Raw genomic sequence first — 24020 nt, 5'->3', positions numbered from 1 at the left:
TGATACAAAGGTTATTGTCATCCTTACACCGAATAATTCAAAATTTTTGGTTCCTATTCTTTTTTTTCTTTATAAGCCAACACCAAACATTCCAAAGACTTCTGAGTGGCATTCCATGTTGCCCGCAAATCAAGTGCCTAATCCTTTGAAATTCCGACATCATAACTCCTGAATTATAATATGTAGAATTTTGCATTCAACAATCTGGGAAGAAAATATTCAAAATATCAATAATATGGCACAAGAAATTGGTACCGTATTTAAATCTGAAATGGAAACTCAAGCAATAATTGTTTCTCTTTTTTGTGTTGAAGGTAATCATCAAGCCGACACCAAACAGTCCAAAGACTCCTGAGTGGCATACCATGTCGCCAGCAAAACAAGTGCCTAACCCTATCAAAATCAGAATGGCCATTCGCATGGACAAACCTCAGAACATGAAGCATTGTGGGTGAGTACAGAGCTGACAACCAGTACGATTTAATGTTATTTCGTATGATTTTTAGAAGTAAATACGACAGTACAATTTTTCTTTTCTTTTTTTTAAATATTGTTTTTATAATAATTTTGTTGTATTGTGTGTGTGTGTGCCATGTTCAATGGAAAAATGCCCATTCTGTCCTGTAAAGTATCCTGCAATTGGTAATTTGGGGATGCTCAACAAGCACATCAGTCATGACGAAATCCTGCATATTCAACCAATGATCCATTTAAAAAAAAGTATGTAGGAACTGTAAGAGGCATCAATCCATGTTTCTCTTTTTTTAATACAATTTTTGTCAGTAAAATTCAACTTTTAGGATTAAAGAATACAGTTTTTGAACTCCAGAGGTTGGCAGGTCTGTGAGTATACCGGTATGCACCTACATATTGCCTAGGTGTTGAGGTCCACAAGATGAAAAACTTACAACTTGAAGATTTTTGTGAACATTCAGGATTATTTCCTGTTGTTTCTATTTGTGCTTGATACTGTGGAATCAGTGTCAGATGGCTGTTATAATGTAAAGTCTTCGTGAATAAGGTTAAGAGTTATCACAGTTTAAACAATATTTTAAGTTTTGATTAATATTACACCTATTTAAAGCTATTTCTTAACGATAATGAAGGTTTATGTTTTTTTTCTTTTCATATGTTTCTCATCTGAGTCAACACAAAAATAAGATCCTTTTCTTGATGTCTTCATATATTATCAATAAATATTGAACTATATTAAATATCAATTTGATTTTTACTTACAATCTTCAAATCAAGATTGTATGTATACCGGTAACAGAATTAAGGTGCCAGTTATTGTGATTGACTTGTCAAGATCCATCTTCTGCAGGACCTTTTTGATCTATCAGGTAGTAAATCACTTTGTGTTTTTTACTTTAAAGGTGGAATTTACTCAGTTCACAATTGTATTTCTGTATTTCAGATGGATGTATTGTCTTGGTAAGACAGTCTGGAAGAAGTGGAAGAAGAGATTCTTTGTACTTGTTCAAGTAAGTTTTTTAAACTTTTTTACGGGAGGGGGATTGATTAATGTTTCATTGAAGACTCCAGCTCCATGCAAATAACGTTTATGTTAGTATTTGTTTATGTCTCAGCAGTTAGTCAAATTGTTTTGACCTTTGCCTTGGCATTTGAATAAACACATTCTAAAAATGAATAGTAATAGATATTTTGTGGCGAAGGAAGTTATTGAACATTCACCGATATCACAACTGTCATGTTTCTTTTCTAGGTATGTTATTTTCAATCCAACACTGATCACTGCTCTTGTGTTAAATCTATATTACATTAAAAGTATAGAAACACATATAAAGAATATTAAACCTACATATCCAGGGTTCAGTGACACAAAGACGTAACTCCATATTTTGCCAAAATGAGTATTTATTATCAAAATGTTCAGTAAAATGTGGGCTTCCAGGAAACACAAATGCTTAACTCCACCCAACATCCCATTGAAGTCAATGGCTAGTGAAACATAGACTTAACTCCTTGAGGTCCAAGTGCTCAGTGACACATAAACCACTTTTTCTCAAAATGGCCATAATGGAGTAACGTCTTTGAGTCACTAACCCCTCGATATTAGCCTCACTTTACAAATGACATTTCCCTTGTTCGACTTGCAGGTGAGTCAGTACACATTTGCGATGTGCAGCTACAGGGAAAAGAAGGCCGACCCTCATGAAATGATGCAACTCGATGGCTTCACGGTCGACTACACGGACGCTCTCACAGGTAGAAGTCATGCTCCAGTTATGGGGGTCAAAGCGTTGACTATTTATCTACATGGTGTGTCACTCTGTAGATGTTCAAAAGACAGATTTATGATATTATACTCAGATATCATCATCTTGTGCTTCCTTTATTCTTTATTCATTTTGGACCCCGTTTATTTTTCCATTTTGGGAGCCTGTCTACGAGCACAACGCTTCTGAAAGGGTATCCCATAGTCATTATTTTGAACGTTTGATGTGAGTGTACATGTGCATGTGTTATTAGATAATGGTATTAGATAATGGTAAATCAAGTAAATGAAAATTTTCTAGAACAGTATTAAATTAAACTGAGATCAATTTCTAGATCTAGATAGGCCTAATCTTATTTCAATTTGTAGTAAATGCATTTACTTTTTATACAATAGTGATAACGATGATGTTGTTGTATAATTTGTCAATTTATGTCTTGTTTCTTCATTGGTTTATGTTTTGTTCTCGTAAATTTAATTTCACCATTTCTTTTCTTTTTTTCATCTTATGATTTGCACACAGATTTTCATTATTTTTTCCCCTCTGTTTGTTCTACATCCATTGGAATTTGGACAAGATGCTTTATGCCAAAGATATCAAGTTAACTTTTCATGTCCCTGGCATTCCAATGGTTGTATTAATTGTCTCATTTGTGTAATTGGTCATTTTGAATGCTAATGTTTGTCCTTTCCAAGATAACATAGTTGTAATGATAATGATAAGTAATGAATACTAAGTGCACAGAGCTCAAATAGTACCTTGATGCCTGCACAATTGTAAATGAACAAATAAATATGGAGTGTTTAAAGCATCTCTAAAAAGTAACTCTGCAACATGTAGCAGTATAACGTCCAATACTTTAATGCAGACTTGCTTAAAAGGTTGTTCAAAAACATTCATGGTAGCTAAGAAAAGACATTATGTCAGTCACGTTAGCATTATTGAGATTTTTTTGATCTATCATATCAAATTGTTCGTTGTTCTTTGTATGTTCGAATGTTCACATGATTTTATGCATTTAATGACCAAGTTCCATACTTAACACACTGCCATCTTTATCTCCCATCTCTCTCTCTTGCGCACATCAGAACTTGAATGCCAAGGAGGACGTTTCTTCTTCAGTGCTGTCAAAGAGGGCGACAGCATTGTGTTTGCCTGCGATGAAGAGGTGGACAGACAATTCTGGGTGCAGGCGATCTACAGGGCTACCGGTCAGTCACACAAGCCTGTACCACCAACTCAGCTTGCAGGTGGCAAGGGCTCCAATGCTATCATATCCAGGCAACAAGGAGGTAGGTCCAATTAAGTGGTCATACCATTTGGTCAGTCACTGCAGTATGTTACTGTGGTCAGCCACTGTGGTCAGTCACTGGATCAGTAACTGGGTGGTCACTGGTCAGTTACTTTGGAAAGTCACTGCAGTATGTCACTGTGGTCAGCCACTGTGGTTAGCCACTGTGGTCAGTTACTTTGGAAAGTCACTGTGGTCAGCCACTGTGGTTAATCACTGTGATCAGCCACTGTGGTCAGTTACTTTGGAAAGTCACTGTTGTCAGCCACTGTGGTTAATCACTGTGATCAGCCACTGTGGTCATTTACTTTGGAAAGTCACTGGATCAGTAACTGGGTGGTCACCGGTCAGTCACTCTTGTCAGTTACTGTTGTCTGTCTTGCACTGATTGGTCAATATGGTCGGTCATTGTCGTCACATCAATGTGGTCAGTCACTGTGGTCATTGCACATGAGCAGTTATATAGATACTAATGCTTAAAGGAACATCTAAGGGGAAGGGCAGTAAGTCCTCTTGTGTACAACAAGTGCAGCCCCTTTGCAGAAAACCTAGCTATTACAATTATGAAAAGAGTTGTCAAACTTTAGTGCCCTCGAAATCAAGAAATGCTAGAATTACACTTAAATTTGTTCTAACTTAAAATTCAATTAAATGCACACTCAAATGGCAGCATATCCTTTTGAATGTAAAGTTATCTACCGTATTCTACATTTACAAGCATCTCTTAACTTGTAATTTTTAAACTTGTCTGCCCTCTTTCTGGATTGTCCTCCGTTTACCACATTTCCAATCAATTTAAAATATATTCTGCAAGCAAAGTTAAAATTGAAATGAAAAGTATTTTGTTGTCAAGCTTTTCTTATCAATTTTGTAAAAAGGGATGAGAGAAAACAGCTAAGGAATCTGAATGTAAATGAACACTATTACATTGATCACTTTCATAATAATGTTATCGATCTTTTCAGATGCTGATCGAGCCAGGAAGCATGGTATGGATGAGTTCATACACAGCGACCCATGCAAGTTCATACACTCCTCTCTCTTTGAGACTCTACAGGAGCTTACACTAGATCACAGGCTTAATGATTCCTACTCATGTCTGGTATGTTCGAATTCTAGGTCTAGTTCTGGTAGTGGTTCTAGTTCTAGTTCTTAAACATGTTCCTGTCCTATGAAACCCATCAACTCTCAGTTCAAGTTCATATCCAAATTTGTTATACTGAATAATAATAATGCCCATGGATACCAAAACATGGTTGTATGCGTTTCAAAGGAAATGTCATTGAAAGCACAGTGCTCGTGGCTGGAGTCCTTAGAGTTAAAAAAGTACACGAAGCCAATTCAAGTTACAATTATAGTTATCTAATCATTCCGCAAATCAAGTACTTTCTTTATCAAACCAATTAATACAAAATCACCCTTTTGTTTAACTTTGCTATATAAGTAATGGTGTCTTCTTATTTCTCCATCATTATCAATAACATGCTTGTATACATAGACCTCATAGACCTCAGAAATGACACTTGGTTATTAAATGTAGATTAGTCTAACCTTTCATCTATCTTGATATCTTTATACAGGGATGGTTTAGTCCTGGTCAAATCTTTGTCCTCGATGAATACTGCGCAAGGTATGGAGTCCGAGGATGCCATAGACACCTATGCTATCTAAACAACCTGTTAGACAGAGCAGAGAAAAGCACCAAGATTGATCCCACTCTCATTCACTACAGCTTTGCTTTCTGTGCATCCCATGTCCATGGGAACAGGTGAGAAAGGATCACCACTCTTCATATATCGGCTATTTACTGAATTTAGCAAGTGAATAGAAGAGTTTTGCCATTGCTGTTGATTATAGTTTGAGTTTAAATTGTGAAGGTGGGGAGGGGGAGGGGTACCTTTATTTGAAGAACCAAATGACTGTGGGTGTAGCCTAAGTATGATCTTACTTGTTCGATCTGATGGTAATAGAAATGGTGATGGAATAAATAACATTATATTGTGGAGAACTGTCTCTTTCTTGTCTCTTTGTTTATGGGTAAATGGATTATATCTTTTGTCTTTCTGTTTCTCGCTGTTGGCATTTGACAAGGCAATCATTTCATGTGCTTACTAAATAAATACAGTGTATTTCAGAATCTTTAAAGGTAAAGACCAGTTATGGTCATGCGATTGCATTGTGAAAGAAACGTTGTGGAATCGATCAGAAAAGGTTGATCATCTAGCATCTAGTATCTGCAAGGTTCTGGAATCATCAAAATGATAAGAAATTTGGCCCATTCTTTGTAAAGTTACAAGCACTATACACAGAAAGATGTATATGGGACTACCCTATATCTCTCACAGACCATGAGAGAAACAAATTTACCAAATATATGAATTAGTAGGCAGTTTCCCGGCAAATTTGTTATCATCATGTATTAGTCAAAACATATTCTTTCACATGATTGGTAATGAGAGCTTCCATTTCATTTTTTGAAATTGGGGCGTTTCCAATACTGGTCTTTACCTTTAAATAACCTATTTAATACTAAATTGCTTCTCTATAATTACTTCCTATGATTTCATCCCATACCTTTCCATTGCTCTTCTCATCTCTCATGGTACTACTAACTCCATTTTGCCCTCTTCAGACCTGATGGTATAGGCACAGTGACCATCGATGAGAGAGATAAGTTTGAAGAGATCAAGGAGAGGCTTAGGATTCTTCTAGAACATCAGATCACAGAGTTCAGGTCAGTTCAAGATTTCATTCAAATTATTTATTTTATAGTGTAGCTACTATATACTGTACATTAAGTACAATGTCTATCAATATTAGAGCAGCTACCGTGGTAAGGCACTCATCTTGGTGGATAGCAGCGAGTGTAAATTCTTATCTAGCCAAAAGTGGTTGCATGGTGTTGTGGTTGAGATTTGAATCCTGTACCTTGTGATCCAGATGTGATCCACAACACATTTACTATGCAAAGTGTTAAATGTGTTTATTCCAGTACTGTTGAGACAGATTTGGTCACTGAGTAATTCATTTGTATGAGAATGAAGTAATTGTGAAATGTGACATGGAGCCTAAAAACTGGGTAATCTCTCATTTTGGGCAAAATATTTTGAGAATATCATCTACCGTACTGTCATGTCAGCATGAGATCCTAAACATAGTTTGATATAAATGATGCATTGAGGTAGGTATATTATTTGTTTTTTATAAGTGTAGTCTGTAAATTTTAATTAATTAACAAGTTTGTTGCCTTTTCAGATACTGTTTTCCCTTTGGAAGGCCCGAAGGAGCACTGAAAGCCACACTTTCTCTTCTAGAGAGAGTAAGTAGGCCTATCTCATTACCCCCGATGTCGAACTGTCTCAAAACAATCAACAAGTTGGCAATTTTTTTCCTTTTGATTACACTCCCATGCTATTTGTAAGATTGGAACAATATTTTACATAGCAATAATTAATGTTGCCAATGTTAACAGTATTGTGACCAACATTTTCACAACTTTTGGTAATGTCTATTGAGGGGAATTGAGCAGATCTGATTGATATTCTTGGGGTGTGTTTTGGATATTGAGATAATTTAAGCGTTTCCAATGATTTGTGACGTTTATACTAATGAAGACTGTCACCATATTTACCATAGTAGTTATCATCTTATAACTAATAATTAAATGATATGGACAAAAGACTAGAATGCGTCACTTACTCCAGTTCTTATTTTAATATTTTGTTTGTTACAGAATATGAGATTATTTTACTCTTAGCCCTACATTTCAGGCCTAATTATTATTGATATAAATGTATTTAGGATTTCACATTAAAATTTTCTGTAAAGAATGGGATTATTTTTATTTTTCATCATTGATCCAAAACACTAAACATTCCAATTCAAATTTCAAGCATCTTATGAAAGACAGTGAATCGAGTAGATATACTCTAGACTACTACAGACATGCCTCTTTAAGGGTTGTTTTAGTAAGCCATTCAGATTCAAGGCCATAAGTTGTTGTTTTCATTTTTAGGTGTTAATGAAGGACATAGTGACGCCTGTACCGCAGGAGGAGGTGCGATGCACAATCAAGAACTGCCTCGAGGCGGCCGCTCTCGTCAATTACGAGAGAGTGTCAGCAAACACCAAGATTGAAGGTGAGGGCTTGGTAAACAGCATCAAATATCAGGAACTGAGATATTTAGAGAGCAAGGGAAAATATCCTTTAATATAAATGAAACATTCACACAGAACATATAAAGATGTATAAAAGTATGTACTATACCACCAACTTTTGGTGCATATATGATATGTCAAAAGGATACAACCATATGATCATCAAATGACGAAGGATTTTGATATGGTAAAATTTGGTTTTAACAAAAAAGTTTACACTACTTCATTCATGTGTTTGTAATTCATTTACTACATAGCATGGTATTTATACACAAAATAGTGCATTTACTTCAGTCTCTCTATATCTAGATAACACATAATAAATACTTATTTACAAAAAAGAAGGCATTAGACTTGATTGCATGGATTTGGTTCTATTAAAAAACAAAATCAAATTCAATCATATTAGTTTTATGCCTGCATATGATATGAATGAATGAGTGGATATGAAAACTATAGATGTGTTTAATACAGACTTGCATACATATGGTATATTTATGAATGAGTTGATATGAAGAATTTAGATGTGTCTGGGACTCAATCTTCTTTACATTTTTCCTTTCACGATACTGATGAAGCCTATTTTTTATTTTGAAAAGACAAACTTCATTTATTTGTTCATGATTTCAGAATCATCATTTTGAATCATTGTCTATTTGAAAAGAGAGATCAACTCACCTTGAGTAATAGATGAAATAAGTTTAGATATCTTGACAATTATATGTAGTAAACATTTATTGGTCATTTATCCAATTTAAACACTATAAAATCATGGCAACAATTGATTGATTGATTAATTTATTTACTTGTATATTTATTTACGTATTTCATTATTGGCTTATTTATCTCTATGATCTTTTCCAAATTGACTTTACTATAAACTGATTACAACAAATAAACAAATGATATGATTGATACAATATCAAAGTATAGTAATTGAATGATAAAGAAGAATTGTCACATAAGTGGAGCATGGTAGCATGACAATCCCTATAAAACATAGGAATTCCTTTTCACAAAAGAGTGACATTGGGAGAAAATATTTTTTGTCGAACTCACAGCAACAGAAATCAATTAACTATGGGGTTGAAGTAAGACATATGATAACATTCTAGGTATAACTGGCATATGGACATCGTGTTTTCTCTTTCATCCTGAACTTCTTTTTTTTCGGTCATCATTTTTCAGCGGATGGTCAGGAGAGACCGGTCAAAGGTGAACTTTGTGCAGCCCAAGATAGTGGTAGTTTGTCCTCCTTATGTTTGCTTGAGTCTTGTATGCACTCGTTGTTAGCGGTTTAATGTCCGTTGTAACCCCAGCTTCCTGTTGTTGACTCACCCAACCAACAACGTCGCTTTGCAAAACATAACTATTAAATGTATTTTAGTCATAATTACCTTGAGTTTATGTGCTTATGCTGATTAACATGTATTTCAATGTGTTGACCCAACTACAGTTTCTGACTATAAATCAATTGTTAATTTTGACAGATTCCATCTTTTGTATCATTGTTGCTATATAAAAAAAGTTTATAACAATGTGCTTATAACACCTTTATTATTTTCCAATATGATATCACATTCACCTTAAATTTCTTTCTCATAATTTGCTGTCTATTATTTTGTTGTTTTGTTCTGATGGGTTGTGTTAATGACATGTTCGGTGTTAAATTGATTTGAAAAATCTGTGACATTCACACTGCATGACTTGCTAATTAATAATATCTGTGCTAATCCCTCTAACCTTTTTGTTTTTGTTTACTTTCCCTCCTCTTACAAATCCCTGTAAATTTGATTAATGTATAGATGTGTGGTTAGAAGGTATTGTTCAAGCATTATTGGGCTTTGTGCCTACTCCTCTCCCTTTACATTTGTAATTGAAAATTAAACTCCTCTCGGCATACCCATACATCTTTCCAGCCAGAATGGCCTAGATTTCAACCCAACATATATTTTGATTAATCAGTAATCTGGTGCAAAAATAGAAATACTATGGTCAGAAAATACATGTGTCAGATAACAGCAATGGATGTTGATACATGTAATTTTCTTGATGAATTTTGAACTACTGACTCAAAGTCACCTATATCTTTTGTTGTCTTATCCTTTATCATATCTCATGTTGATAAAAAATCAATACTAACATTTTACTTTGAGATTATATTTGCACCAATGTTACTTAACTGTTGAAAAGCAGTATAGAACACTTGTTTTGATTCACAATGTGAATGTTGAATTGCAAGTCAGTTATCTGCTCATTCCAAAGATCCGTGAAGTGTCATATCCCCATGGATCCAAGTTGATATTGTGTTCTTATAAGATGTTATCTTTCAAATGAGTAATGTTGTTTTTTTTCTTAGACTGATTTAAAGTCATAGATGAATTTGTATGCACCACCAAAAAGCAACTGTTGAATATCATGCTTGTTTTATTTCTAGCTATTAGTGATTCTTTTGTATCCGTTTGTATTGATTTGATATAATTTAGTAAAGATTATGTTGTAAATTTAAGAATTTTCTTAAAGCAATAACTAAACACTTATGTTTGTTCACCTTAAGAGTTACAAGCAATTTAGAAATCTAGTAACTTTTTATTTCAGATATATCCTTCTGTCCCACTATATTTACAATTTTTCCTCTCAAGATTGAATATTTTGTTTGTTTTAACTCTATGTTTAGTTTTGTGCGGAATATCTCCAGTGGGAACACACTTCACTGTGCATGTAACCATTCCTAGCTGTTCCAAGAAGTAAACATTTAGCTATTCTTATCTAAAATACATGAATGTAGTAGGCCTGCAATATTATTTAACAGTAAGATTTGGTTTGGACTTGGTGCCTCTGTTACAGAAAGGGTTGATCAGAAAGTTGAAATTCATTTTTATGTGTGGATGCGATATAGAGATACATCAAACTATCTGTGTGCAATAGGTTTTCGTGTGAGTAATAACCTTAAATCAGTGTTATCCTGAAGGTAATCTCTTTTTGTTTTCGTGAACAGAGATCCTGAGCAATGAAGATCTCTCACCAGAAAGAAGACTGGAAGAAGTCATACATCTTGCTGAGTTGTGTATTGATGTCCTACAGCAGAACGAAGAACATCATGCAGAGGTATGGTCACCAGTCTCCCTTCCCCTCAAATCCATCAGCAATGGGTGAAAAAATAATTCTGGATTTAAAAGAATAATGAAATAAGAAGACAAATTAAACCAGGTATACTTATTTCTTTGTAGCCCATCTTTCAATGACAATAATGATTCCTTGAAATCTACACAGCAGCGTCATGAATGATACGCCAATGTCCATAGGAACTGGGAAATCTTTGTATTTAGCTTATGGGAAAAAGGAATTCACGACTCATTTAGTGTAATCATGACAGTTTTGTCTCATTTTCATTAGTTTGACAATTACTCTGCCTGTGTCCAATGTGATTTCCATGGTATGGATTTCATACATATCTTGTATATTGATTAATAAACTAATACTAGTATGTCTTCTGATGCAAATCTATACAACTCATGTAGAAGTATAGGCTATAGACCCATGGAAAACAAAAATCTCTGTGTATAAGAGGCACCTGTGTAGAAGGCGCACCCCTATTTTTTTTTGGGGGGGGGGAAAGAAAAAACCCACGCGGGGAAGGACTTTCATTTAACATCGAGGTGCAGTTGAAGGCGCCGATTTGCGCTCGTGAACTTGTCACAAATAATAGTAACAATGTCGTTTTTAGAAGAACGTGTAAGATCATTAATGTAAATTAAAAACAGTAGAGTACCTAGGATAGAACCTTGTGGTACGCCATGTGTAATACAAGAAAAATTTGAGGAATTATTATTATAAACTACATATCTATGAGAAAGATTGCTTTCAAACCAAGATGACAGAAAAATTGAGTGTTGATGTAGTTTCCGAGTGGTGAGCCAACACACTGATTACTGAGCTGGGAGACATTGCCAGGCATAGCGCCGGGTGGGGGGGCATAAATCTTTTTCTTTTTTTTGTACCTGTGTATAAGATGCACCCCCGACTTTCAATTTTTTTCGGCGGCAAAAAAGTGTGTCTTATACACAGAGGTTTACGGTACACAAATTGCTATTAGTAATGTAAATTATGCATGATAAAAATAGATTTAGTTGAGGAAGCAAACCAATAAATACAAAGCAATAACTTTGAATCCCATTTTAACATACGCTTGTAATTGTTACTTACAATGAAGTGAGAATTCAGTCAACAAAGAGATGGCATACATTTTTCATTAATATGTTGGGACCCAGCTCTTTTAAAGATTACTTCTTAAATGTCATATTTACTGAAATAATTAGGGAGGGTAGCCAAAGATGAATTTGTCAATTTTGCACGAAATTGTGTGTGCTGACCCACCCTACCCCGCAGGCTGATAATGCAGTGTTAGAGGCTGATAGACGGACATTGTTTGTTGTGATCATTTCATGTTACCATAGCAACAGAGTTGTCATCAGTTTTATTTTTTGTTGTTGTTACCCTTTTAGTACACAATTGCACCCCTCCACTCTCCCTCACTCTCCCAGTTCATGTTCTACTACACTGCCATGTCTAACATGTCAAGTCCCCAACATAATTAGCCAACTTAATTAGCCCTTCCCCCTCCCCACCCTACTACCCTTTCTTGCGCCCCCTCCCTGACATATTATAAAGGTTATGTAGATGGTAAAGCTTGATGTTTTTTTTCCTGCATTATTAGTACTTGCTTTTGTAGATATACATTTTAAATAGTTATATTATGAGATTTTAACAGTAATATGAATATTTTAAGTATTAGTGATAGTAATTTATTCATTTAAACAAATTGTGAATAGTAAAGCCTTTCTCTTCGACCCTCTTGTTCCTATTTCAGTGACCTTTGACTCCATTTGATGAGCAGGTCACATCAGTTCACTTTAATTTACAGAACAATAACACCTGATGATAGATTAGATAACCTAGCTCCCTTTTTTACGCTAACATCAGAATAAGCAAAGGCAATTTCCGGAAATGAATCAAATTTTTGTTTAATTCATCAATGTTATGTTTGTTTTGTTCATAAAGTAATTTTTAGAAAGTCTCATTTAATAGTGTGTGAATGTGTTTTTTAATGGAAGGTTTGTGTGTGCTACATGTTTATGTGTATTTTTCTGTATCCTATTATGAAAACGATTACAGAAATAGAACTAGAACAAAGATGACCGTATGGCTTCACATTTATGCTTTTATTACATGTGTGTTAAGATTTATTAGGAGGAATACATTTGATATTATTAGCCTTGTAGGAGAATAAACCATGGAATGAATTTTGCTTCTGATAATAATAATATCTGAATGGGTAGACCATATTGCAAAGTATTATTTCTTAAATATCCAGTGACATAACATTATCTACAATAAGTGTTAAAGGAACTGTAGAACTACTCACATGATTTTTAGTTAAGAGCATAGTATAATGAGTTCATGTTTTAAACACCATTGTTGATGCGTGCCATATATACATGTACATGTAAAATGTTGTGCCATGATTGTCTGTATTTCTGCTGAAATAATTATAGTCCAGTCGATATCATCCATTCCTCATTGCTTGTTGGTGAAAATGCAGCCAATAGAATATTGGCCCATTACACCATGTACCCCATCTACCCTGCACTCCACCCTACCCCCATCCCCTCCTCCTTCATTGTTGGTTGGTCTACGATTACCTACCCCTACCCACCATCATCATCCTCTAATCCTTCCAAACCCCTACTGATTGAGTATACCCCTATGATCAAAGTCATTATTATAATCCACCTCATTTTCATCCATGTGTTGCATTATGACATTCCATTTGCATCTCTCATTTTTCCACTTTTTCCCACATTTTGCCATCCATTAAAAAAACAAATCTCACCACACACTCATTTCATGACAAATTTGCAGCGTGACAAACCCAAAGAATCTAAGGTACAATCTTCCTTCCATTATTTTTCCTATTCTTTATACTACTCCAGTGATTGGATGTGCGTAACTATATCTACCATATAACCAGCTCTGTATTTATTCTAATTTTAGATAAAATTACTAACCATCCCCTTGTCGAGTCAAGTATTCTGCTTCTTCTCTCCTTTTCTCTCATTCTCTCTCCCTTTCTTTCTCTCTCTCTTCTATCTTTCACCTCCTCTATTTTTATCTTTCTCTTTCTGTGTGTCTCTCCTCATCTACCTCTCTTCTCTTTTTCTTCCTCTATCCCTGCCAATGGCTCTCTCCTTTTCTTACTACCCCGCTATCTCTCCCTCTGCTCTTTCTCTTTATATATATCTTTCTTTCTTTCGCTCTCTCTATATTTCTCCCTCCCCCTCTCTTCCTCTTTCTGTCTCTCTCTCTCTTTCTTCCACTCTTTTCTCCTCTCTCTCTCTCTCTCTCTCTCTCTCTCTCTCTCCCTTCCGCTCTTTTCTTCTCTCTCTTAACCCATTTTGATCTGGAAACTTATAGAAAGATGGACTAACCCTTCTTATATTGCCTGCGATGTCTATCCCATTGGGTGCTCTATTTATTGTTTAGCAGCCTTTTGTTAACTTCATTTTTCTATTTATTTCACTCGAGCATGTTCTTATGAATGCATCGATCATGGTAGCAGCTGCATGCTTCGGTTTGTGCATTCTGGTCCATATCATACAGTCTATTCCTGCATGAATGATATCATAAAATCAAGTCCATTTCATAATTACCCTGAATTTCTTTTCAGTTTTATGTCTGTGTTTGTCATGTATTGTTTTTTAATCTGATGTCATCAAATATCAGAAAACTCTCTCACGAGCAGAAACTTAAAAATAAAATGCTAAGTAGATAACATTAATTAGAATCCTATTTCATAAAGAATAGGTTTGGTTTTTTTCTTTATCTTTCATTTACTTTATATTTGACAAAGTACATTACATAATTTGCTTATAAAATAGCTTACCTTTAAACTTAACCTTTCTTCTATGATTAGACCCTGCTATAGAATGAATTTAGCTCAGTGTTTTATAGTAAAAGATACAAACAAAAATTCAAATAAAAAATGATTTGTAAACAAGCCTGCATGAATAGTACCCCTACTTGCTTTAGACTGCCTACTGCTTCTATACTCCACTGCAAATCCTTGCAAATTGTTGTTTTTAACTTTTGATATGTATGTTACTCTGTGAGGTCGTATATTATGTGCAAGTGTAAATCCTATTGAAATGGAACCCCATACCCCAAAAAAATATGTTGGGGTAAAAAAATAAAAAATAAATTCTTTGTTTTGCATACACTATTATTGCTCCAGCTTTAATTTAAACATAATTGTTATGTAATGGCAACAAAATGGAAGAAAGCTATGATATTGAGAAGTAGAGAGAAGACCTTAGATAAGTGGACATATTTACAATAATCATAAACACATCTTCTTTTTTGGTGGGGGGGGGGTTATGATAAAAACATTTGCAAGCTTGCTGTTTGAATGTCAGGCCTTTTGAATTTACATATTGCTCAAATATTTTAACTTAATGATGTTATGAAAAGAAATACAACTGACTATTTAGTAAAAAAAGAAGGGAGATGGAGTGTTCAAATTCATAGAAATGCTCACAATTCATTGTTAAATGGAAGAAACTGTGACAAATTTTGGTATGCTGAGTCATGAAATATCCATAGCTTTTCTATAATATGCATTCTAAAGTGCAATTAGTGAAAAAGATGTGTATAACAATTTTGTTTTCCTTCTTTCTGAGCTCCTTTTGAATGACATTTTTTAAATAGATTTTGCTTCCATAATTTCTTGCTTTTTACATAACAACTGTTGGGCAGTTTTGTTTTTGTTTGAATTCATTACAAAAATACAAAGATTCAAACAATACGCATGTTCTTATTGCTAATTTATTCTTATTACATTCTAAACTTGGTATCAATTTTTTTGATGGCCTCATTTAAAAGATATATATATATATATATATATATTTTTAATATATGGATTATACTTTGGTGCATCCTTATATTCATAGAAAGTTTGTTATTCTTTGTAAGATGTGTGGTTTCTTGTAATAGTTAGAAATAACTACGCACTTATAAAAGTATTTCTTCTTCTTCTTCAAAGGCCTAATTGATCTAGCCTTATATGAATCATATATATATTCAAGATAAAAATTTCAATATACCAGTAGTTCTTTAAAATTCATGCATTTGCACTTTGAGAATGAATTGTTCGTATTATAATTTCATTGCCCCAAAAGTGTGTTTTTATGAATTTGTTCTGGAAAAGACATTTTTGCTCCTTACAAAGTATCGTTTGAAATAAATATAATATCTATATCCATATCATTTGCATATTGCTCATCATACATTAAATATTCTTTATATTTGCTAGAAATATAATTATAAGTTACTGCATTCTATACTTGATTTGAAATAAATTATCACTAACACAGCTAAAAGAATGCAACCATATTGAAAATATGTTTAACTATTTATATCCGTGTTGCGCTATAACTATTAAAAATAATGCTGAAAGTTTTTGTTTTTGTGTTCTAGCTGCATTTGTCAAACTTGGCTTGACCCTCTTATTATTGAGTTTATTCCATTTATTCAAGTAAATCTTTCTTATTTCTATGCTATTCTACCTAACCATGAGCTCAGCATTATATTGAATGATGCTTAGTTCATAGCATTTCATGTTTTTATGTCTTTGAATATGTGCATTAATAATGGGTCATTGTTCAAAGTATAACTTGAAGTATCAAAAGAAAATGTGTGATGAACGTACAAATCTGGTATATATATGAGCATGTCAGTTGCTATCCGATAATCTTAAATATTTCAAACCATTTAAAAAAAGGGAATACTTTATGGCGATTTTATTGGGTATGGTAAACATATTAGACACAATATCTTTTGTGCATCTATTCTGCTAAATTCAATAGCTCTTTACCCATTTCAATCGAAATTGAATGGAAAATACCTAAGATTATTGGGGGCAAATAGGATTAAACCTTGAGATAAATGTTGGACCTACTGTACTATATTCCCTCAATTGAATGAATTTTCATTCCTTTGTATCAGAAGGGGATAGATACTGTTTCATGATTTTGCTCAATGATTTATTTTGAAAAGTTTTGCATCAAAGTCAAACTTTTACACAACTTCCAATTCTGGTTGCAGATATTTGTTGTGTAATGGGATTAATGAATAATGAAATATATTTTAAAACATTATTCATGATTAGCTGTTTAATGCAAATAAGAGTTACTGTGAAGCGATGGAGATGTTTTGATTCTTAATTAATTTGTCATTAAGAAAATTTGATAGGTATGCATCATTTCTAGGGGGGGGGGGGGGGAATTGTGTCAAAAAGTTTCTCCAATCTGTTTTCCAATTCTAACTTAAGGGTGTTTTGGAGTGGTTTTATAGAAGGATAGAATTTGTAGATAGCTATTAAAATAGTTTTGAATACAAATCACTTCAAAATCTAAGGTTGAAACATTACAAGTATTATTTTGTCTTTGACTGCATGAGGTATAGCGCTCTCTGTCTATTACACATGTACAGGCATTTGCATGGTTCAGCGACCTGTTGGTAGAACATGCTGAGATCTTCTGGTCATTGTTTGGTGTGGACATGGATGCTTCCCTCGATGTTCAGCCGCCAGACACGTGGGACAGCTTTCCTCTCTTCCAGCTCCTCAACGATTTCCTGCGATCTGAAAGTGAGTTTTATTTTCATCTTATGTCTCCTCCTTTTAAATCATTCTCGATCATTTGTAACACTTGTGTTATTAAAGCAGTATAATGCTGATAATTGATAAATCACTAGCCAAGTATTGTACCTTGTTTTATTAGGCAATGAATGTACTTTTTTCATACAAAATTTACAGTATTGCCTAGGGAAAGGTTATACATAAAATAGCTAATTAGAAGACAAAAACTGATCATAAATCTTTCATTTCTCTGTGGGTTCTTGAAATATTTGTGATCTGGGTAGATTTCCAATACTTTTCAAGAATTTTCAATATTTATACCTATTACATCAAATATTTCAGTGAATACTTTTCATTGTCAATGGGATGATATGAAAAAGATTTTTTTTAATATAGATAAGTAACCAGAGAACCCTCAATTTCTGTATTAAACCTTAATATTTGTGTCTTTTGTTTCATTTGATCAATAGCTACCCTGAATGGAGGGAGGTTCCATCTGAAACTTCAAGACACGTTTGCTCCTCAGGTGATTCGCTACGTAGACTTGATGGAGTCATCCATAGCTCAGTCTATCCATAGAGGCTTTGAGAAGGAGAAATGGGAACCAAAAGGGTCAGTATATACCTAGACATATTGCTGGATCTAGGGGGCATTTCACAAAACTTGTCATCAGTGACAAATGACAGTTTTTGTTATAAGCTACTGAAATCCTTGCTTCTGATTGGTTATCAACAGATTTGTCACTGATTTTTGTCATTGAAAAACAGCTTTGTGAAATGGGTCCCTGATGATAAACTTCTGGTAGGAACTAAAATGTGGTTCTTAAAAGTTTTTTTCTGAAAGATCATCTTCAGATCCGATGGATTCTCCCATAGCTCAGTTCCATACATAGATGCTTGGAGAAGGAGAAAGGGGAAACCAAAGTGTCAGTACCTATTCATACTTCTAGACATGCATGTTATGCAATATATATGCATATTAGATGGCCCGACTTTCACAATATTTTCCCCCTGAGTTTTTGAGAATTATCCCTCCCCCTCATTAAGTTGAAAACAAGGAAATACATGTTTGGATTGTATAATAATGCTGATTTTACCATTTCAAGGAATTTCCGTAGCAAAATACCCTAAGTATGGCATTTATAGGAGAATTTCAGAACAAACTTGAAAATACATATTCTTTCATCCCTAATTGCATAATTTGTACTTTAAAAAGTCTGTAATCTTTCATTTTGCAGATATCATAGCCCAAAGACCCCTTCTTTCTAGTACATATCGCTGTCAGCGAGCATGAAAAAACAACAACTTTCGAACAGTTGTGTGTTTAATGAACAAAGGGGCTGTGAATTATTATGTCAGGTTGGCCAGACAAAATTGCTGTGGGTCACTGAGTATTTCACATACATACATAAGGCTCATGTAGAGGCACTTGAGTTTAAAATATGAAGAGGGCTCATTTTTTCTCTTCTTTATCCAGGAATGGTACAGAGACATCCGAGGATCTATTCTGGAAGTTGGATGCCTTACAGACCTTCGTCAGGGACCTTCACTGGCCCCAGCAGGAGTTTGCTCTCCACCTTGACCACAGACTCAAACTAATGGCAGCTGACATGATTGAGTCATGCGTTGGCAGGTCAGCACCTACCTACTATAAGACCATATCCTTGCCTCCTGTTTCTTTTCTCTAGCAGGGTTTAATAAAGTCTAGACTTCATTGAGCCGTCACCTTCCAATCTTTTCTCATACATGTCTGTGCAACCACAGACTTAAACGAGTGAATACTAACATGATCGAGTCATTCGTTGGCAGGTCAATTGATAAAACAAGATCACCTGTTGCTTCTTGTAGCAGAGTCTAGCAGTGTGTAGATTGGCTAGAACAGTATAGTCAAATCCTCGATCATATACTTTTATGTCTATTTTGATGCTGTTAAAAGGAACAAATAAAGAACAAATTTGGTTGTAAACATTTCCTAAAGTTCAACAATTTCTAAAGAGTAACAATTATATTTGTAGTTGTTGGTAATATATAGATACAGCCTAGTCCACGAGATGTTTCCCAGATTGATTCAATGAGAAATTCAAGTGCAATTTGGCACTGCAGAAAGCTTAATCATTTAAACTTTACTGGGAACAGTAGACATATTAATTTTCCAGGACATCAAACTTCTAGATACCTAAAAGCGAAGTGAGAAAATTAGCAGAAAGTAGTCAAATGCCTGGTTTCTGCCGATTTAAACAAAGAAATGGAAAACAGATCCTGAATGGTGGCAGACTTATGTATAGACTGTATAAAGTGAAAATATGTGCAATGTACTGGAATTCAATCTTTTGTATTGATGTGACAGAACTATGCAAGGATTTGAAGTGTGGATCAAGAAGGGGAGACCAAACAGTGATTATCGACTGAATATAGAGCTTTGTGTGATGATGAATGTCCTGACTGATGCCAAGGATAAATCCATGAAGCTCTGTCCTCCAACCAAGGATGAGGAGGCAGTGAGTACTGGATTTTGTTTATCATTCAGTTTCATCGTCATTTTAAGTTTCGTCACGATTTTCAGTTTCATCGTCATTTTTAGTTTCATTGTCATCTCAGTTTCATAACCATTTTCAGACTCGTCATCAGATTCACTGATCATATTTTCTCTTCCATAGTATCATGTCTGCATCATTGGTAATATTCAGGATCATCAGAGTTATAAATTTTAACGTCTTCCGCAATTGTAAATTGTCATGCAATTCAGCCGAGGCTGCGAAATGATGATATTAATAACCTGAACTGAACTGTAGATTCATTGCTATCACCACCATCAGTTTTAGAATCATCATCATCATCATCATTTTCATTTTTATTTTTATTGAATCATACACTATTGGCTTATCTGGATCTTTATCATCACCATCTTCATTATCAGCATAATCATTGTACCCACAATGAATTTTCTATTTATCACAATCATTATTTTAATCATTATATCTATCATCACCATCTTCATTATCAGCATAATCATCGTACCCACAATGAATTTTCTATTTATCACAATCATTATTTTAATCATTATATCTATCATCACCATCTTCATTATCAGCATAATCATTGTACCCACAATAACATTTCTATTTATCACAATCATTATTTTCATCATTATATGTATCATCACCATCTTCATTATCAGCATAATCATTGTACCCACAGTAACATTTCTATTCATCACAATCATTATTTTCATCATTATATCTATCATCACCATCTTCATTATCAGCATAATCATTGTACCCACAATAACATTTCTATTTATCACAATCATTATTTTCATCATTATATCTATCATCACCATCTTCATTATCAGCACATAATCATTGTACCCACAATAACATTTCTATTTTATCACAATCATTATTTTCATCATTATATCTATCATCACCATCTTCATTATCAGCACATAATCATTGTACCCACAATAACATTTCTATTTATCACAATCATTATTTTCATCATTATATCTATCATCACCATCTTCATTATCATCATAATCATTGTACCCACAATAACATTTCTATTTTATCACAATCATTATTTTCATCATTATATCTATCATCACCATCTTCATTATCAGCACATAATCATTGTACCCACAATAACATTTCTATTTATCACAATCATTATTTTCATCATTATATCTATCATTACCATCTTCATTATCATCATAATCATTGTACCCACAATAACATTTCTATTTATCACAATCATTATTTTCATCATTATATCTATCATTACCATCTTCATTATCAGCACATAATCATTGTACCCACAATGAATTTTCTATTTATCACAATCATTATTTTCATCATTATATCTATCATCACAATCCCCATAATTTTTTAAGCATCATTATCTTTACCACACATTGTATATTCAAGAAGTGTTGTTTTACAAGCATTTCTATGCTATGTCATAATATTTTCTTTTTCATCTTTTTTTCTAAAACCAAATTAGTACTCCAAAAGAAAAAAGCTGGAAATTCTTTTTCACTCACTTACTTTGCATTTATTATTCAACCCATCCAAAAAGGCCCCCTTGCCACTTACTTTATACACTATACAATTCTTGTTTTCAGATTAAGGTGTATATCATATTCATCTCTATCAGGGTAATCAGATAAATATATTAAGATATTATGTAAAGAATAAGAGATGATATGAAGTAGTTAGGTAAGGACGGAGGATGGAATTTCTTACCAGATTGTGGTGTTGTCTTGACTTCAATACCCAATTTGCCATAGCATCAGTACCACACCAGAATTGATGAGGAAATCAACAGGACTTCATACCAGGTCATTCAACTCTCTGTACTAAAGCTACGTGGAGCCCTAGAAAGCGTCCTAACCAAGCTGGCACGTTACGATGAGGGAACATTCTTTGCTTCTATTCTCTCATTCACGGTATGTACAGTACATTTATGTAATGGTGTTGTTTTCTTTTCAATTAAGCTTGACCTGGTTGCTTTGTATGTACAAGGCATACACTAGCAAAAATTGCTCCTTGGTTGATGATGTATACTTCCCACTTTCCTAACTCCCTAACACGATGCCTAACCTTTACCCTCACCCTCCACCTCACCCTCACCCTTGCCCTCACCCTTACCCAAACCCTTATCCTAGCTTGCCCTCGCCCTCGCCCGTGCCCTAACCCTATCCTTCCCCCAAAGCCTATCCCTCACCCTCGCGTTTACCCTCAACCGGCTCGCCCTATCCCTAACACTCACCCTTCTCTACACCCTCACCCTAACCTATACCCTCACTCTCGGCCTAACCTGAACCCTCACCCACACCCATACCCTCATCTTAACCCATACCTGCACCCTACCTCTTCCCCTAACCCTCACCTTCACTCTCACCCTCACTCACACCCTCACTTTAACCCATACCTACACCCTACCTCTTCCCCTACCCGTAACCCTTACCTTCATCCTTCACCTAGTGCTGTAAGTCAGGTGCCATGTTCGGGTTCGGTATGGATCGGCAGAGTTCGGCAAAGTTTTACACAAACTTGGTTCGGTTCGGGGTTCGGTAATATAATAGCAAGTTATAGCTACGGTGGTCCGCACTGGGCGGCCCGACCAGCACGGAGTACTTTTGCCCACCACTCCTGATGAAAAAAACTGCTTCCGACCGGCACAAATTTCACAAAAAACTGCTTTAAACGTAACTATTTGTGAAGAAAAGTAGTACTTACATTCATTATTCTGTCTTTGATCCTGTTTTATTTGCAATTTTACAAAAATCATTATTTCAATTTGTCAATAAATGATATTTTTAAAGATTTGCCAAGACGGTTGTTGTCTAATGTTACGATTCATGTTCGGCGGTCCGGCTACAGCACTACCTTCACCCTCACCCCCACCCACACCATCACTTTTACCCATACCTACACCCTACCTCTTCCCCTCACCTTCACCCTCACCCTCACCCTCACCCACACCCACACCCTCACCCATACCCTCACTTTAACCCATACCTACACCCTACCTCTTTCCCTAACCCTCACCCTCTCTCACATCCTCACTTTAACCCATACCTACACCCTACCTCTTCCCCTAACCCTCACCTTCACCCTCACCCTCACCCACACCCTCACCCTCACCCACACCCACACCCTCACCCATACCCTCACTTTAACCCATACCTACACCCTACCTCTTCCCCTAACCCTCACCCACACCCACATCCTCACTTTAACCCATACCTGCACCCTACCTCTTCCCCTAACCCTCACCTTCACCCTCACCCTCACCCACACCCTCACCTTAACCCATACCTACACCCTACCTCTTCCCCTAACCCTCACCTTCACCCTCACCCTCACCCACACCCTCACTTTAACCCATACCTGCACCCTACCTCTTCCCCTAACCCTCACCTTCACCCTCACCCACACCCACATCCTCACTTTAACCCATACCTGCACCCTACCTCTTCCCCTAACCCTCACCTTCACCCTCACCCTCACCCACACCCTCACCTTAACCCATACCTACACACTACCTCTTCCCCTTACTCTCACCTTCACCCTCACCATCACCTTTGCCACTCCCATACTCGCACCCTCGTCCTAACCCTAACCATATCATGTAACACAATCACAACCTCAAATCTGTATCTCTGACGAAATAAAGCCTGATGCAATTTTCTCTGGAGTAAATGTAAGGTCAGTGTCTCTCCCCCTTCTAGATTGTAAATCAGATTCAGTAGTTGTGATATTACCAGAAGCATGCCTGTAATGGCAGAGTATATGACATCTTATAAAATTTCAGCTTAAGTTTTTCTTTCATTTTCAGATTCTTTAATGAGCTTAGATTTAGACAAATGTCAAGGTAGTTATTCAAAGTATTTCCGACTTCTCGTTTATGTTAGATAATGAAGGATCTTTTGTCCTTTCATCATGTATGCTATTTCAGCCTCACAGTATGTTTTTTTCTTTCTGTTTTGTTCCAAGCATGCCTCTTATATAAAGACAATTAAAGACAAGCTACACATATTTCCATTTAAATACATTTATACAGCACATATGAAGAACAACAAATGAAAATAGACAGTGAATATGCATGCAAAAGGGATGATGTATGATAATTGAATA

The 24020-nt window shown here is 35.2% G+C and overlaps 1 protein-coding gene across 10 annotated transcripts in view; it reads left to right on the top strand.

The window, feature by feature from the left end:
• The window catches only part of LOC591807 (calcium-dependent secretion activator 1), a 73898-nt gene that overhangs the window by 39121 nt on the left and 10757 nt on the right, over nucleotides 1–24020 (top strand). For 4 of the 10 annotated variants that reach the window (XM_030973633.1, XM_030973638.1, XM_030973632.1 and 1 more), the window contains 17 exons: nucleotides 315–451; nucleotides 1418–1484; nucleotides 2121–2229; nucleotides 3329–3532; nucleotides 4497–4633; nucleotides 5112–5299; nucleotides 6164–6265; nucleotides 6787–6850; nucleotides 7547–7670; nucleotides 8878–8931; nucleotides 10688–10797; nucleotides 13612–13635; nucleotides 17236–17392; nucleotides 17854–17995; nucleotides 18860–19015; nucleotides 19730–19880; nucleotides 21668–21826. In XM_030973633.1, the coding sequence (XP_030829493.1) occupies nucleotides 315–451; nucleotides 1418–1484; nucleotides 2121–2229; nucleotides 3329–3532; nucleotides 4497–4633; nucleotides 5112–5299; nucleotides 6164–6265; nucleotides 6787–6850; nucleotides 7547–7670; nucleotides 8878–8931; nucleotides 10688–10797; nucleotides 13612–13635; nucleotides 17236–17392; nucleotides 17854–17995; nucleotides 18860–19015; nucleotides 19730–19880; nucleotides 21668–21826 (2085 nt within the window). The remainder of the gene's footprint in view (nucleotides 1–314; nucleotides 452–1417; nucleotides 1485–2120; nucleotides 2230–3328; nucleotides 3533–4496; nucleotides 4634–5111; nucleotides 5300–6163; nucleotides 6266–6786; nucleotides 6851–7546; nucleotides 7671–8877; nucleotides 8932–10687; nucleotides 10798–13611; nucleotides 13636–17235; nucleotides 17393–17853; nucleotides 17996–18859; nucleotides 19016–19729; nucleotides 19881–21667; nucleotides 21827–24020) is intronic. The other 6 variants (XM_030973641.1, XM_030973635.1, XM_030973637.1 and 3 more) reach the window with 5 other exon arrangements.

The sequence above is a fragment of the Strongylocentrotus purpuratus genome, unplaced genomic scaffold (assembly GCF_000002235.5).
Source record: "Strongylocentrotus purpuratus isolate Spur 01 unplaced genomic scaffold, Spur_5.0 spur5_scaffold_6, whole genome shotgun sequence".
Lineage (NCBI taxonomy): Eukaryota > Metazoa > Echinodermata > Echinoidea > Camarodonta > Strongylocentrotidae > Strongylocentrotus > Strongylocentrotus purpuratus.
This window is presented reverse-complemented; position numbering and strand designations above follow the sequence as displayed.